The following is a 16,325-nucleotide window of genomic DNA, read 5'->3' as shown; positions in this document are numbered from 1 at the left end:
CTGCATTTTTTTTTCTTTGTTTATCTTGCTTCTGGGCTCTGTAAGAGCATCCTGAATTGGAACATTTTCTACACCCAGTGAGGAAACAAGAGATACAGAAATCCATAAAAATAGAAATAGCAATAGCACAGAGCTACAAAGCTAACCAGAAAGATCTGGTCCCGGTTCAGCTTATGTTTGGGGTGAAACTTCAGGCAGCCTCTTATCTTCTTTGAATGAGTTCCAATGTGCTTATGAACTTCCTTTGCAATGCCCCTGGGACAGCACATTTAAAAGTATGGAGAGACACAGTACTTGCTTTTGACTCTTAGAGTCTGACTACACAGGAAGTTAATGAAAGGCATGATTTTAAAGTTCATTAGCTAGAACACATTAATTCCCCGGGTGGATGCTCTTATGCAGAAAGTAGCATGAAGTGAATTAATGCCAATTTGCTTGTATGGGAGAGCATTGAGAATCACCCATTTTTAGAGCACTTAAAATTCAGAGTTACATAATTCAGTTTCTCATGGATGTAGTGGATGCCTGCACAATCTAAAAGCACTACCAGCTGGGATTGTCTTCTGGGATGTCTTCTCTAAAGACATCCAATTATCAAGGTAGTTTGAAAGAAAGACCCTTAGATTCAAGAAGAATTTTTTCACTGATTTCTGGGATTATCTCATCTCCTAGTTAAAGTTTTATGTGGGGAAAAGGATGCAAGTTGAGATGGGAAAGACTGCTCACCTCTTCAATCATGTCCAGTAATGCTCTGTTACAGTTCTCAAACCTGGATTTCCATGTAGCAGTATCCTTTTCTAACTTCTTCATTTTCTTTGTCATCTACAGAATCAGGAAGAAAAGCTGCATCTCAACAGAAATTCCAGGCTAAAGATGAAATTAGGGCAGCCCCTTTATTCAAGTCTTTGGTCCTGCTCAGAGCTCTGCTACCAGCAGCTGTAGTGTCTGTGCTAAGTAATAATTTATGTTAAGGGATGGATTTCATTTGAAGTAGCTGCTATATCACTTTCAGCCTCTAGTCTGTAGTCCCAACAGTAGGACCAGTTGATTATCGCCAATTTCCAGCATACAAACTACCACAAAAACAAAAGGCAAAGAATTTGGTGGATTCTGTTTGTCTCTTTACCAGACTACAGTGTTACACTGCTGGGAAGTTAAAGAGGGGCTCTTCTGAGCCCTCAAGGCCAGGGAAATTCCCCCTGGATGACTCACCCCTCTATACTACCTCCAGAACACACCACTAGCTAAATAGCCCCATTTTTCCTGATGATTTTCTATAGGCAGGACTCTCTGTGAAGAATTATTAGGTGCTGCCTGGATCAGGGCATGAAGATTTTGAGCCTTGGTGGCAGAGCAGAACATTGTTTATTACAAGTATGTACAAAATGTAGATGTGTTTGGTTTTTAACTCCCATTCATTACAGGAAATAAGAACCCCAGCTGCAAGGAAACAGTCTCTTGGATGGTTTCCATATGGTGTAAAGGGGTTGGTGGGCTTCAGCTCTGCCTACACACTCTAGTAAAAGGTATGTAGCCTATGTCAAACTCTCTGTACCAGTGTCAGTCACCCAGAAGGTTCTGGGCACTCCTGGGAACATGGGTGATAAATGTGGCTCCAGACTCCCCCTCTGGGATGTTTCAGGGATCTGTACCTAACCACCACAATATATTTTAAGTAAAATATTTGTTCTTCCAGGCACTTTCAGTTTTAGCTGAAATGGAGAACTTTCTACTCTCCTTTCTGCTGTTCAGCTTGCAAAGCTGAAATCCAACCTGCTGTCAGTTGTGGCTGAGTGTGTCCTAAATCTTATTTGAATGTTGATGAAATTATTCTTCAAAATGTGCAGAGGTGGTCCCATCTCAGGTAGAATTATTAGAGTGAGAAATATCAAAATCTAAAAGGAACGTATCAATTACAGAGTTCAGGCATGAGCTCCTACTCACTTTTTCCATCTCCTGTTTGAATGTGGCAAACACTTCATTGCTTTTGGCCAAGGTTTTCTGAAATTCTTCAAATCTTTCAGAGTACAGAGTGATCTGTATTAACAGAGAGAGAAAAAAACCTCACTAATTTCAGTACATCCAGGATGGCAAACTTCTACTTTGGTAGAAGATAATAAAATAAATATTATGTTTGGGCATGGAATTTCGTTTCTGTTTGGAGACCATGAAAGCACAGAAACTCTTTGCAACTTTTTATGGTTGCAAACTATTATGATTCCTCCATTGCAGAAAGATGAGTAAGAATAGAAAGAGTCAGGCAAGTGATTTTAAAAAGACCTGAGAGTTATGGATGCCCTCCTCTCCTGAATGTTGCAGCTGTGGTATCCCTATACAGAGTGCCCAGAAGAAAAGTAATTCTGTAGATAAAAGACTTGTGAAAACATTCCCCTTGCTTTGATCCCTGGCCCAGCACAGGCAAGGACTAACCTGAGCTGGTCCAAGCACTGATGCTGTGCAGGACCATTCAGTGTGATTAACTCAAGGTGAGGGCCAGCACGAGCAGAGCTGTGCCTGAGCTCCAAGCATTGCTTCACCATGCAGATGTCACCAAACCCCAGCTCTAACCTGGGGGTTTCAGCCCTGGCAGAGGAGGTCAATACTGTGTGGCTGCCTGGCTGTTCACCTGCCCTGGGGATTTCTCTGAGCACTCTTCCAGCCAGGCAGGGACCTGGGTGCCACCCTGGCTAGGATGCTTTTGATGTCCAAGTGAGCTGGGGGAAAGGCATCCCCGCACCACGCTGCAGTTGTGGTTTCCCTTCTTCCATCTTTCCACCTGGTGGCTCAGGCTTGGCCAGGAGCTGCACAGGCAGTGCTTGATGTGCTTCACTGCACTCCCCTGTTAGAGAGGAGTGTCACTGCTCACTTTCTGTGTTACCTGGCATGTAAACAAAGCCCACCCTTCACTTTCACACTGCTGTGAATCTGCACAGCATTCCTTCAGGATGCATCCCTGCACCACAGCTTGAGCAAGCTGAGAGGGAACCGTGTCAGCTCTGTTTTGGACTGCAGCTGTAGGCCAGGCCAGCAAAGACAGAGCAAGCCATCCCCAGCCAGCCTCTTTTGCCAATTTCACTTCACTCTAAGAAGCAGAGCAGAATAAAATTCTCTTGCAGTGTGCCAGCATTTCAGACTACCAGGGCTCCATATTTTGCTGTCAATTTATACCTGGCAGCCATGTGAAAGTTTATCTGTGGCTGTATTTTTTCATTATTACAATTTTTTGTATCTAAAATAATCAGATGGTTTTGGGGGAACAAATGTTCTAAAGATCTGAGGTTAGTGTTTCTGTAAGATTTTCTCGTTTTCGGCTTTTCCTGCACGGTTTGGTTTTTGTTGTAATTTTTTGGTTGGTTTTTGTTTGTTTGTTTGTTTATTTGTTTGTTTGCTGTTTTTTTTTCCCTTTGGAAAAGAAGACCAGCTCCAGCTTGTTCCATTCCTTCTGGTGCCAGAACATCCCTAGAAATATTTAGGTTGTCAGACATTTCATCTGTCCAGCCTGGCAGCTCTTAGAAAAAGTGTCACATGGTGTCACATGTGGTGGCTGAGGCAGGGTGGCTGCAGAGCTCTGGGAGGGTCAAGAGCAGCCTGCAGTATTCCAGTGTGTGGGTGGAAGCTGGTTGCCTTCTTTCTCCACACCAGCAGGGAGCTGGAAAAAAGATTACCTAGGAAATTTTCTTTAGTGTAGAGGGGATGTAGCCAACGCACCCTTGATACTACTGTGAAGTCACTGAGGGAAAGAAGATTTAGAAAACATTGCTAATAGCGGGGTGGGTTTCATTCTGATTTTGACGTCAAGTACAGTTATGTTATGTATCATGCTTGTTCAAGCTGGTTGTTATGTTATGGTGCCCCTTGCCACAGCCACCAATGCAGGGTTCCAGGCAGGTATAACCTGGGCTGGAATGGCCTGGGAGGCTGAGAGGAGGGCACAGGCTGCAGCCCTTCCCCATGGAGCTGGCTGAAGATGCAGGATGTTAACCCATACAGAGCACTCCGTGGTGCCAGTGTCACAGCTAGCTGACATGAAGCGTGCATGTTTGTGTTCATAAAAGGCTGTAGCCAGAGCTGTGACCTAGGCACAAACAAAAACTCAGAGGGATTTGTTTTAGCAGCCCAAGTTCCACAGCCTAGGTGGGACACTGCTACCTGGTGTAGTAGTGGAATGTTGATATTTGGAAGAGACGTCACAGCTCTAAGGAGAAATGCCTGAGCTTCCCAAACCCAGGTGATGGAGCAGAGGTGGGAGACAGAGAACTGAGGCTCCTAGCCCTGATCTGTTTTTAAAAAGCTCACCTCAATTCTGTCTCTGCTTTCCCTTCCAATTTTTGCATATTGTTTAATTAGGTCAAAACCACTTCACATTTGAACAGGGCAAGCTCTGACCTCAGCTGAGTCCCTGAGGAGCACCACAGCGCTAAGAATAGCATCTGCAATTTAAACTGAATAATAAATGAATGTTTTCACAGTGGCTGGGAACAGGCTGTGAGAGATGTCACTCACTGGGAGCATGCACTTGTGCTCCAAGATCAGGGAGATGAGGATTGCCTTGCTGCATCCAGCAGGACTGTGTGGGAAGGGAGGGCAGAGGCAGCACTGCTGTGAGTGCAAGGCTTTGGGAAGTGGAGGCTCCTCAGCACTGCCAGGGCAAGAGGGTGCTACTGTGGGGACACCCCTTTGGCCTTGTTGTGTTCGTCTTGGTTGCCATGGTTTAGTGGTTGCCCTGTGCTGGCTACCAAACATTAAAGATCTTGGCCAGCTTCTATCTTTTTATTTGGTTTCAATGCATGAAGCTAAAATAGTCTGCCTAAGCATCTGCTGGGGAGAGCATGGAGCATCCTGGGAAGCACCACCACAGTTTGGGTGTGCCTCCTCAGCCCGTGCCAGACCCCTGTCACCATCTGGAGTGCCGGATTTGGCTGTCTCTGGCACATTGGCCACCCAGAGACCGGCTGGCATGAATATGATGTCCCCAGCTCCTTCCAGCTCAAGGAAGAAGTGGGTGTTCATCACCTCCTCTGAAGCAGAGTGATATCTCACTGTGAAGGTTATATTATAGCTTCTCCCTATCTCACTGACCCAACATCTTCTAATAAATTTCCATGCAGGTGTTCCTTTGTTAATCACAGAATCATAGAAAGACTTGTGTTAGAAGGGACCCCAAAGACTGGCAGGGACACTAGACCTGGCTGCTCTAAGTCCATCCAACCTATCCTGGAATACTTCCAGGGATGGGACATAATATCTACTTATTGCTTTGTATTGTTTGTGTCAAAGAGCTCTTCATGCTCTTTCTGTTCTGCACTTGCACAACACCTTGCATTACAGCATCTGGCCCATGAGGGAGGTCCTTTGGCACTACCATACTGGAAATAATTAAAAAAAAAAAATAATATTAAAAATGTTTTTATTCCTGGTAATTCCAAATGAAGGCTGGTATGTAAGTGACAGAGCTCTCACACTTGCGCAACACACTTAACTGCATATTTCATTTCAGGAAGCAAATCAAATTTTTGTCTGCACAAGCCTGGGAGGAGCAGAGGAGCACATGTATTCTCAATGCTTTTACAGACTTGACTGGTGTTTTCTAAAAACACCTTTTCTCTTTCAAGTATTCTATTTTTTTATCAATAACTCCAGCTTCATTAGAGATGGCTACCAAGGTCTGCCTGCACAATTTTATTCTTCTGGTTGATCATAAAAGTTTAGTTAAAACCACTCTGAGAAAATTAGGAGCAGGTTTGCAGTCAGGACAGACTCAGTTGGAGGTCTTGGAGGTTTCATTGCAGAACCTGTCAAACTATTGTCAGCAGCAGTTTACACGATGTTCTTCGGTGTGCCACTGGCTTATCTCAGCCTCTGAAAAAACCCACTAAAAACTAAACCCCTCTTAGCAGGTGTCCAGGTTATCAGTTTAACACTGAAATTTCTTGATGGCTCAAGAGGCAGCAATTAGACCATCTGCAAGGAAAAAGCTGGGACAACTTACCTCTATGATTAACTGTGAGCAAGATCTGGGAGGCACTTCCTGGTGGAAGAGGAGATGGGCAGCTGCAAGAGGGGCTGACAGACTGACACCACCCCCCTCAAGGTTCTGCTTGGGGGGAATCTTTCTCACAGACAGGTCAAAGAATCTACATAATTGTTTCTTAAATCTAGAAAAATTTACTGATACTCTCTCTTTCTGATGTCATCTAGTGCTCTCACTCATTGATTCAAGGTCTCACTTGAATATTCAAGGTGATTATTGCATTGCTCCCAAAGTGTAGTATATTCTGCCTATGGCTTGGTTTTACTGCCTTTCACTCCAGCTTGACTCCTGGCATAATTTTGGCAAGTAATTTTATTTTACTGAAAGTTTCAAATTACAGTTAAGCACTGAAATCCTAGAGACCCCTCTCTATAAGCCCTTAGTAGACAGAATTCCTGTTAGTTAATGAAAATGCTGCCTTTGCACCCCAGTTCAGAAAAGCATATGGGCACAGCAGCTCCAGTTTGGTGAACTTTTTTCCTGATATGTATGTACTCCGGTGCTTTGCTGTAAAAGAGACCGGCCTGAAGGGTAGTTATGGTGAATAATCAAGGCACACACATTGTTCTGTGGTTGAGCATTGTAAATACTCATTAATCGTCACTTTAGAATGATTAGAGTCAGAAGGAACCTTTAAAGGTTCCTTCTGCCTCAGGCAGGGACACTTCCCACTGACCAGGTTACTTCAAACCCCATCCAGCCAGTCTTGAAGACTACCAGGCACAGGGTATCCACAGCTTCTCTGGGCAACCTTTTCCAGTGTCTCACTATCCCACAGCAAAGCATTTATCCCTCATATGTAAAAGAAGTCTCTCCTCTTTCACTTTAAAACTGTTACCTTTTGTCCTATCACATTCCCTGGCAAAAAATCCCTCTTCATCTTTGTAAACCTCTTTTATCTCAAAAATTTGCAAAAAGAGCCTCTTTTCTTCTCTTCTTTAGACTACACACCCACATGTCAGAGTATGATTTGCAGTATGGGCATTACCTTATAGTTGGCTCAAAAATAACCTGCTTCCTTTGCAATAGTCTATGAGATGTAGAATGAGGCTAGAAGGAATACACAGAAAGCCGTTTGGATACTTTACCTGGGATGTGCCTCATGGGTTAAAAACTGGCAAACAAAGGCACACCATGCAATCACCTCTCCTACGTCACCTGTGCCTGCAGGACAGTCTCTTGCTCCTTTAACATTTTGGCCTGGAGCTTCCATTCTGCAGCTTGGTTCAGGAGCTGTGTTTTGGGCAACAGAGAAAAAATTGTTAGGTCCCTAGATTATCAGCTGGAAATCCTCATGCTCCAGCTCCTCATGTTACTCTGATAAGGAGTGGCCTAACTTTCAGGTGAATACAGTTAGAGCAGTTAGGTAAGGCAGACTATTTAGTGTTATCCTGAGACATGGGACAGGCTATTTGCATTCCATGGGCATATTTGAATAGGAGTTCAAAACCTATGTGGAATTAAGTGTGCAGTACAGTGGGCTATAAAAAGTGCAGTACTTAACCACATCTTCACCAGACTTCTAGAGAATGGTTCTGATACTTTCTGGCACATTCATTTCAGCACAGCTCCAGCCAAATTCCTGCTCTCCAGTGAATGGCAAACTTCTTTCACATTAATGACCATGAGTTAGCATGTGGGGATGGTCACAGTCAGACCTGCATCAAAAAATCTGGGAGCTTTCAGAAAGCCAGTGCATAGCAAATGTCATACATTTACTGCTGTCTGTTATCTTTGGGCTCTGTTTGCCCTGGCAAGTGGAGAATTCCAGCTCAGGGTGATAAATGTCTCAGGTTAAGTAGGCAGCCCAGGAGGAGCTTGACTGCAGTTTCTTCCCTGGCTTCTCCTGGGAAGGTGTGCTTCCCTGCTCCAAGGCGTTCGGCAAAATCACATTCTGATCTGCAGGCTGCAGATAAAACAGGGGGAGGATTGGTCAAGGCTGAATGAACCATAGAATGAGGTTTGCAGAGACCTTTCCTGGCTACAGTTCTGAGTCAGCACTTCCAAAGTACACAGTAATATTTCAGCAATTGGTTTAATCTAAAAGCAGGAAACATTTACCAGGGTGTTAAAGAAATGTCCCTGTCGTCTACCAAACATTTATAAAGTGTTTTATTAGTCAGGCCAAATATATTTTAGAAAATGAATGCTAATGATAGCTTGAGAAATGAGACATAAAGAAGTTATTTTACCACAGATTTTGCTCTGTTGGAATAAATTGAAGTTAAATTGTACTGTAAATTGTATTTAAAACAGCACAGCTGGGCTCTAAAAATATTTTGATAATTAAAAGGACTGTGTATGTCAGGGGATCTTATATTGGAAGTGGAAGGCAAGTAGAAGCACATGCCAAAAATGTATTTGATCCCCAGTAAAAACTTTTATTCTAGCCATTTTATTGGAAATAAGACATGTAAACTATGCAAAAACCACCTGGTAAAAGAGCTGAGGATGAATCCTAAAATGCTGATGGTCTCCAGTTGTTTGTGGCACAGAGACTATCTGAATTAGATTTGCTGCATACATAAACATTTGTATATTGGATCTAGAAAAATATTTCATCAATTCAGCCCTTTAATTTGAACCCACTGAATTTTTAACATCTAAAGCTTCCTAGACAAGAATGTTTTACAGCTCAATTATGAAGAAATTATGTGTTGTACTTATATCTGCCTCAATATTTATTTTGAGAATTTAATTTGATTCCATGGAGATAAATCAAGTCCTTTAATTCAGGTCTTGTTGATTAAACTTTCAAATAGGATATGCCATGGCCAGTAAAAAGAGTTGGCATGAGTTAAATGAGCAACAGTTTGTGCATTCATTTTCTCAGAAGAGAGTATGCTTTTCATGTACACAAAATTAAATAAATTTTTTAAAAGTCTGGATGAAATTTGGATTTTTAAATTTCACCTTTCTTTGATATCTAATTTTTTAGAGTGTCTTTTAGAATTTATAGGGTTTGAATGATTTAATGAAATGTGCTTCAAAACCTTCAGAGCTACCCAGTCCCTAGGCCAGTCATTACTTTCAAGGACTGGAATTTTATTTGAATTGCTTCAATCTCAGCTGGTGTTACTTCCATACCCAATGTGACTGGAATAATGAAAAGGTCCCACCTCCTGCACCATGTCTTCAGCCACAGCACAACAGATGGACAGAGAAGGCAAAGAAAAGTTGCTTCTTTTGCCTCTTAATGAAATCCCTCTTTCTTATTGACCCACATAACTTCTGCAGTCAACAAAAATCCAAGAGTTAATAGACTCTTCTGTAATGGAAGCAAGCCACAGAGAGGCTTGCTCAAATTAGCACATGTTCTTATGCAGCCTGAGGTCATCTTCAAACACCAGGCTGGGAGAAAATGAATCAGAACTGATACATTTATTAATAGACTATGAAGTGGTAACAAGGAGGCTGAAGTATGAAGAAACGAATAAATATTGCATGTGGTGTTTACAGAGCAGCACTTTAGTGAAGGGTGGTGATGCTACACTCTATTATTAGAGCTATGGTAGCTGCTGGAGGCCCAGACAGTCACAGGGGCTGGCTTAGTGAAAATTAAACTTCTCTTTTTGCTGTCAGACTCTGTAAATTCCAATTATGTGGTGCTGACCAGTTGTGGGATGGTGATAAAATAGCATCCTTAGGTAAAGCTGTCCCTTTGTGGAAACCACACATTAGGAATCACTGCTGCTTCAACAGGGAATTGCATTCTTTGGTGAATGTGCAGAGTGAACTGTGCAAGCAATGAGATGACCTTCTGAGGTGCACACGCTCTGCAAGAGGCAACACCTCTCATTGTCTGAGGTAAAGAAGTTTTGCATAGGGGCAAAGATTCCCATATGGAAGAAGTGCATGGGAAGGCATCAAAGTGAGCCTTCAAAGAGTAATCAGATAGATAAAAGCATACAATAATTTTCATTTAAGAACTCTTGCAAAATCCTGCAGCAAAGGTCATGCACAGGGATGAGAAAATGCTATGGAGAGAAAGATTCTGAAAGCTGTTCTAACTTTGCACATTACTGAGCTGGAGAGAGTTACAGCTAAGTAAGAGAACTCCATCAAAAGCACCTTGATTTCACACATACATGTATATACATTACTCCCACAGACACTAGCACAATGGCTGGGTGGGAGGGACTATGAGCACAACAATAGGATGGAGGTGGGAGCCAAGTGTAGGCCAGCTCTCTGGGCCTACATGGGGGGCAGGGCTGCCCATGATGCATCGTGACATGCTTAATTATGCCTTTACTCATTGCATGGCTTTTGGCCTTCATTTCTGCAGCTAAATCTACCTTGCTTGGAGGTGATGTTAGCCCCACACCACCAGCCTACCTCAGGGACAGGATTTTTAAGAATTCATTTGGACAATGGGAAAAATATTCTTTGTACACTGTGCATACCATTATACACCCACTGCGTAAAAGTTTTGGAGCTTGTTTTCAAACCTGTTAATTTTTGCAAACAGCAAAGCCCAAAAGAAAATCTTCCACTCCCAATTGTAGACAGTGATGACTTTCAGTGCTTTAAAAGAAATGAAAATACCAAATCTGTGCATACCAGTTCTGGATAATACATGCAAAGAAGTTTTGGCTAAAACAGGGACAGTCACAGATGACAAGTAGCCCCAAAATTCATGTTATGAGAGGTGCAGCATGAAAGGTCTTTGACACAAGTCTGTATATGCCAGGTTTCCACAGAGCCAATGCTTGGTCTTTTATATCTCCTGTTCTGAGGATTTTTTCCTCCTCAGTATTTGAAATCTGGTACTCATTAGCAGAACTCCCAGTGACATCATTAAAGTAAGCCCATATTTGCTTTGCCATTGTAAATGATTTCTTGGACATCTGGAGATTTTTGGAGTTTAAATCTGCCAAGAATCAATGGTCATGAATGAAATTGTGGGGTTTGGCTTTATGTGGGTTTCAGAGTGAAGGAGAATAAGTCAGCTGGACTACAGATTGTCATGCAGTGATATGCAGATTTGCACAGAGAAGCCCCAACTCGTTTTCACCCTCACTCTTTAGCAGGGAGTAAAGCTGAGCAGGAGTGGGTGTTCCAGCTGAGAGATAAGTGCAGAGAAAGAGGATAAATGCTCTTATGGGCTGTTTTTGGTAAGAGGTGTATGCTGTGTTTCCTTTGGGCTCTAACAACAAGTCTTAGAGCCCCATATTTTCATCTATTTTGAGTATTTTAAGATACTCATTAAAGCCATGCTTGTGCTAATATATCTGTTTCCAGATATGGGGAAGGGATAAATGTCCTCTCTCACACTGCTCCTGAGTTAGGTGGAGAACTGGTGAAAACTAAAGCTTTCTTGCAGCTGATGAGAGCCTGTCACTCCCTCTGAGAGCTGCTGCCTCCACTGAGAAGAGGGACCACGTGCCTGCGTTGAACTCCGATCCTTTGTGGATGTGAGGATTGCTGTGAAAATACCAGGCAGTCTGAGAAAATTAATTTTAGTCAGATTGAGTCACAAAATGTGTCAGACTACAGATGGAGGATGTCCTCCTGCCATCCCAGCTGTGCCTGCAGAGGACATGTCTCCTACTTTTCCCTGTCCCCCTGCTAGAGATGTCCTTGCCTCCAGAAAAGAAGAAAGAGCAGACAAAGCTGCTAAATGGATCCAGACCCTGCCTGCCTGACAGAGGCAAACCAGTATAAGGAGGGAAGCAGTGAAGGGGAGGCTTTGTAAGAGCAAGTGGCTCCTGTGGATTCCTCCATGGCACAAGTGGATCCATGGCAGCATGCCTGGGGAGTCTGGAACCTGGGGGAATAGCAGCCTTCAGCCATTTCACTTCAATCCCGCGTTCTTGGTCTCCTCTCTGATGGTTTAGCTCTAAAACTGTAAATGACAATGAAAGCAGCCTTTCAGAGGCTGTTGCTTTGCATTGAGCACTGATGGTAGCTATAAAAACTTCTTTGCTACTGTACCCCAGATTGGACCTGAATATATTCGTGAAATAGCATGCAGGGCTTGTTTTGGCCTAAAGCTAGATGAAAGACAGACAAATTAGAAGGATAGGCACATACATATTCCTTCTCTTTCTGGTGTCGCTCCTCGGCTTCCTTCATCATTTCCTGAGACTGTTCCAACTTGGCATCCACCAGTTTCTGTTGAAGTTCTCTGTGCTTAAATATTTTGTCAAGGTGCTGAAAAAAAAAAAATAATCTGCTGAATGTGCAGGTTTAATTATCTACACAGACCTTCATGCTTGTACATGTACAGCTATTTACTGGAACACTTAAAAGACAAAATCATTGCAAAACAAGAAGACACTCCTATTGCAATTACTGAAACGTTACAGCTGTGATAAGAATAAACTGTGCCAGAATTAACATGGGAAGGGAAGCTGGTGTACATTATCAATTTTGATTTATTATATGAAAAAAAAAAAGCCTTAGCATCTTTGCCAGTTCTATGATCTACATATGCAGTGATCAGTCCAATCTAGTATGACTGAAGATCAAATAATTGCTCACCAATAATAAAAGTGCTGAGGACACATTTTTTAGCTGTTAAATGGCCACAGTGTGGATGATGGTGTAGACACCTTGCACCTGCAGTACTGGGAGCACGTGCACAGCCCATGACAGCCTCTGAGTAAATACAAGCCCAGCACATCCCCTTTGGTCTGCACACACCTGCACAATGGAGGGCCTGGGTGACAGGACATGAGTGGGGATCTGGAGATAAGACCAAACAAACCAGAGGCCTCCTCCAGCCTGTAAATTGTCTGCCTCCATGGTGACTTTCAGGAGATAAATGTTGCTGATAGCCTTCTTCACTCTTCATTCACTCAGATAAAATTCATAGGAGCAATTATTCTGCGTGTGTCCCTCTGGTTTACATTTTCTTCTCATAGACACCACAAGAGAGGAGTGTACATTTTCTTCATTCAGTATAGAAATTCATACATGATTCAACAGATTTAGAAAAGCAGGTATTGTATCAGTCATTCCAGATTGTAAAGATAGATAACTTATGTTTTATTCAGTATGATAATGTTGTCTGATTGCACTGAGGCTCACAGTAAATGTATTTAGAAACTATAAAAAGACCCATTGTGATATTTGTTGATGTTTGTCATAAAATATTTTAAAAAGAGGTAGTTTGGGATTTTACTGGAGGATTTTTTTCTGGTGTCAAAATTAAAAAAAAAAAAATCTATTTAAATTCAAAGGGTCTCCTTTATCTGTCATCCTAATTTTCTGCTTTTGGGAAAGGGTCAAATAGTTTACATCAGAGCCCTTCTCAGCAACCTGCTTCTGGATGGAACAAAATATCTTTGTTGTCACTGCAGAACAGGCTGCCTAAAGGAAAGGGAGCTGGGGTGTACCCAGAGGGAGCTTAGTGGGGAGGAGGAAAGGGATGCTGGGGGAGGTCCCCAGGGTCTGGGGGAGCCGTGGCGGGGCTGGGCAGCTCAGCAGACAGCTGGCACCCCTAGCTGCTCGGGTGCCTCAGCCCTCTCCCTCACAGCAAGGCGGCCGCGGCTCCACGGGCGGACCCTGTCCCACGCAGCCCCACCCCGCAGAGGCCTTGCTGCCGGCCCGGCGCTGCTCGGAGGGCAAAGCACATGGGGGCCACCCCGTGAGACAGCCGAACGACGACCAGGCTGCCGGCAGTGCTTCCTGGTCCCCCGGGACAGCCGGACAGCGTGCTGCCATCCCCGGCAGCAGCCGGGACACCGCTCACCTCTTCCCGCAGCTCGTACTGGTCTATGATGCTCTTCAGCTTCTCGGCCAGCTCCGTGTTCTCCTGGCAGAGCTTCATGTTCCTCTCACTCTGCTGCTCGATCTGAGCCTGGATTTCACTCAGCGTGCCCTGGAAGTGATTAGTTATTTCTTTCCTCTTCTCATCTTCCTCCCGTGCCCGCTGGATTGTTTCCTCCTGTTGTTAAATGGGAGAGAACACAGTAAGTGAGAGGCATAATAAGCAGTTCCAGAAAAATACTGTTTCAGAGTAGCGTAAGGCTTCCCTTTGAAGGATTATACGTGTTTGCATTCCTCTTTGGAGATTTTCTTGCTTTCATCTGCTCCAGCATTAGGCAAGATTCTAAATTTACAGAGCCAATTACACAGCGGCCTTGAAAAAAATTAGGGAACTAAGAATTTGCATTTATAAAGATGGATGTGAGCAGAGCTTCAGGTCAAAGCAAGCCTGAAGGACAGGACATACATGCATGTCTTGATTCATGATACTGCATCCCACCTTCTTCTTTGGAAAAAGATATTTAGTGGAAACAGTCGAAAGTTCTTTTATCGAAATTCTCTTTGACTGAATTAAAAAATCACCTTTTACAATGCCTCGATTTAACAAGGAATCTTCATATCAAAGTCATGGCCTTTGGGATTTAAATTTTTAAGAGAAATCCATCACTTGCTGAAGAATCCCTTCCAATCCCCTCCCAATTTTCCTTCCCTTATTTTTTAACTGACATAGATATTTGCACTAATTTACTAGCTAGAGAATTCAAGGAAAGCTTTTAAGTTGTTTCCTACGGAATTAAAGCAGACATTCAGATTTAGTTTGTTTCCCTATTATTGAACTTCTGTTTTAGATTTGTTTATATAAAAGGCAATGCAGAAAGAATCTGGATTCATTGCTTTGGATCCAGTAATACCGACTATTTTTATTCCTTCCTCATTTTCTTCCAGGGCAGTCTGCCCTTCTGGGGAAGGTAATCCTGATATAGAATTGCTAGACCATATCTGCTGTAGTTACAAATCAGGCCAGGACCATGCTAAAACTCACTCCACAGAATGCAAATGGCATACTCTAATAAGGTTTCAACTATCATAGTAATTTGCATGAAAATCTCTGGTAACACTGCATATGGATATTTTCTATAAATATATTTGAATAAAGCCTTGGCTGACTCTAATAAGGTATAATTTGTTTCATGAATGTGACATAGCAGGCATTGATTTGGGCCCTGCTCATAAAGTAAGGTGAATACCAAATGACCCAATTTCTGCTTAGCATGCACAGCACGAGCTTGATCTAGGACAGCTGCTGTTCAAGGTCGAGCATGTTTGTCCTTTTGCTGTCCAGGGAGCAATAGGGATGCCAACACCTTGGATGATGGGAGGAAAGCAATAGAGCCATTAATGATACCCTGGTGCACAGAAATTAATAATACCCTGGTGCACGGAGCCCTGCTGCGCTCTGCAGTTCACACAAGAACTGTGTGTGTATTCATAAAGAGTAATACAAAGTGTGAACCCAGAAGGACTCTCTCTACTAATAGGAAGGAAAAATTTCATGTGGAACTGGGCAAATGACCTGGGGGTTGGATCCTGGTTCAGTACCTGGCTTGGAAATGAAACATACAGTAAATTTGCATCGAGATGAAAGAGAAGCTCTCCAATTTTTTTTTTTTTTCTCAGTTGGTGAGAATGATTTTGAAACATTTTGCTTAACCAGCAATAGAGCTGTTTGTGGGTATTTTTTGTTTAAATCCTTTTAGCAGAAGAATGACCTTCCAAAGCAGAGTTAAAAATGCCGCTCAAAAGATGTTTCAGATCTATTGATTTAGCATTCCCAAAAGGAAACATCTAATTTTCTTTTGAAAGGGCATGTTTACAAACAATGTCAACCTTTTTATTTTTATTTGAAACTTTTTCCAATTTTGACTTGAATTCCAAGGTAGTTTTAATTAAGTTAGAATTCCATTTTATCTCCAATAAACTGTTTAAAAAACTCCTCATGCCCCTTAGTTCTCCATTACATAGGTGCAGCCCTGAGCAGGCAGAAGAGTGCAGGTGCTTCACTTCCAGAAGTCAGAGTGAGAAATTGAACTTGCATGTCTGAAGTTGTCTCTCTGTGGCTTCAAAACATCCTTCCTCAAAAACATTTTATTGTTCTAGTGCAGGTAGCCTTATAACATGTCACTGCTGTGATTTAAAGCTCTCCAGAGTAATAAGTCCATATGAATATAAACCAAAAAAGATGGATTGTGCATATGTCACACCAAACAGTTCTGTTACGAGGTGAAACGAGACATCCTGAGACTACCAATCATGCAAATGTAAAAAACCCGACCCTCTGCATATGTGTTACTCAGAAGATCTTATTTCCTGCTCTTCTGAGGTAGAAAAATGATACAATACATAGCACAGAAACAATACAAAGATTCATGGTTAAAGACACTGAGCCAGCAAGCATTTATTTGCAGGATGCAGGATTTCTCTGTATCTGTTCTGCTTTGGAGAAAAATATACTTGAGAAGGATATTTGCTTGGGGATGGGGGCTGGTGTGTGTCCTGGGGAGCTCCTCAGAGGCCCTCA

At 42.7% G+C, this 16,325-nt stretch overlaps 1 protein-coding gene across 1 annotated transcript in view; it reads right to left on the bottom strand.

The window, feature by feature from the left end:
- TXLNB (taxilin beta) overlaps positions 1-16,325 on the bottom strand; it is a 32,604-nt gene that overhangs the window by 1,520 nt on the left and 14,759 nt on the right. The window contains exons 5-9 of the mRNA XM_064708294.1: positions 13,731-13,925; positions 12,068-12,187; positions 7,190-7,264; positions 1,945-2,037; positions 727-822 (exon numbers count right to left, since the gene is read on the bottom strand). Coding sequence (XP_064564364.1) covers positions 727-822; positions 1,945-2,037; positions 7,190-7,264; positions 12,068-12,187; positions 13,731-13,925 — 579 coding nt within the window. The remainder of the gene's footprint in view (positions 1-726; positions 823-1,944; positions 2,038-7,189; positions 7,265-12,067; positions 12,188-13,730; positions 13,926-16,325) is intronic.

The sequence above is a fragment of the Zonotrichia leucophrys genome, chromosome 3 (assembly GCF_028769735.1).
Source record: "Zonotrichia leucophrys gambelii isolate GWCS_2022_RI chromosome 3, RI_Zleu_2.0, whole genome shotgun sequence".
In the NCBI taxonomy this organism is placed as follows: domain Eukaryota; kingdom Metazoa; phylum Chordata; class Aves; order Passeriformes; family Passerellidae; genus Zonotrichia; species Zonotrichia leucophrys.
This window is presented reverse-complemented; position numbering and strand designations above follow the sequence as displayed.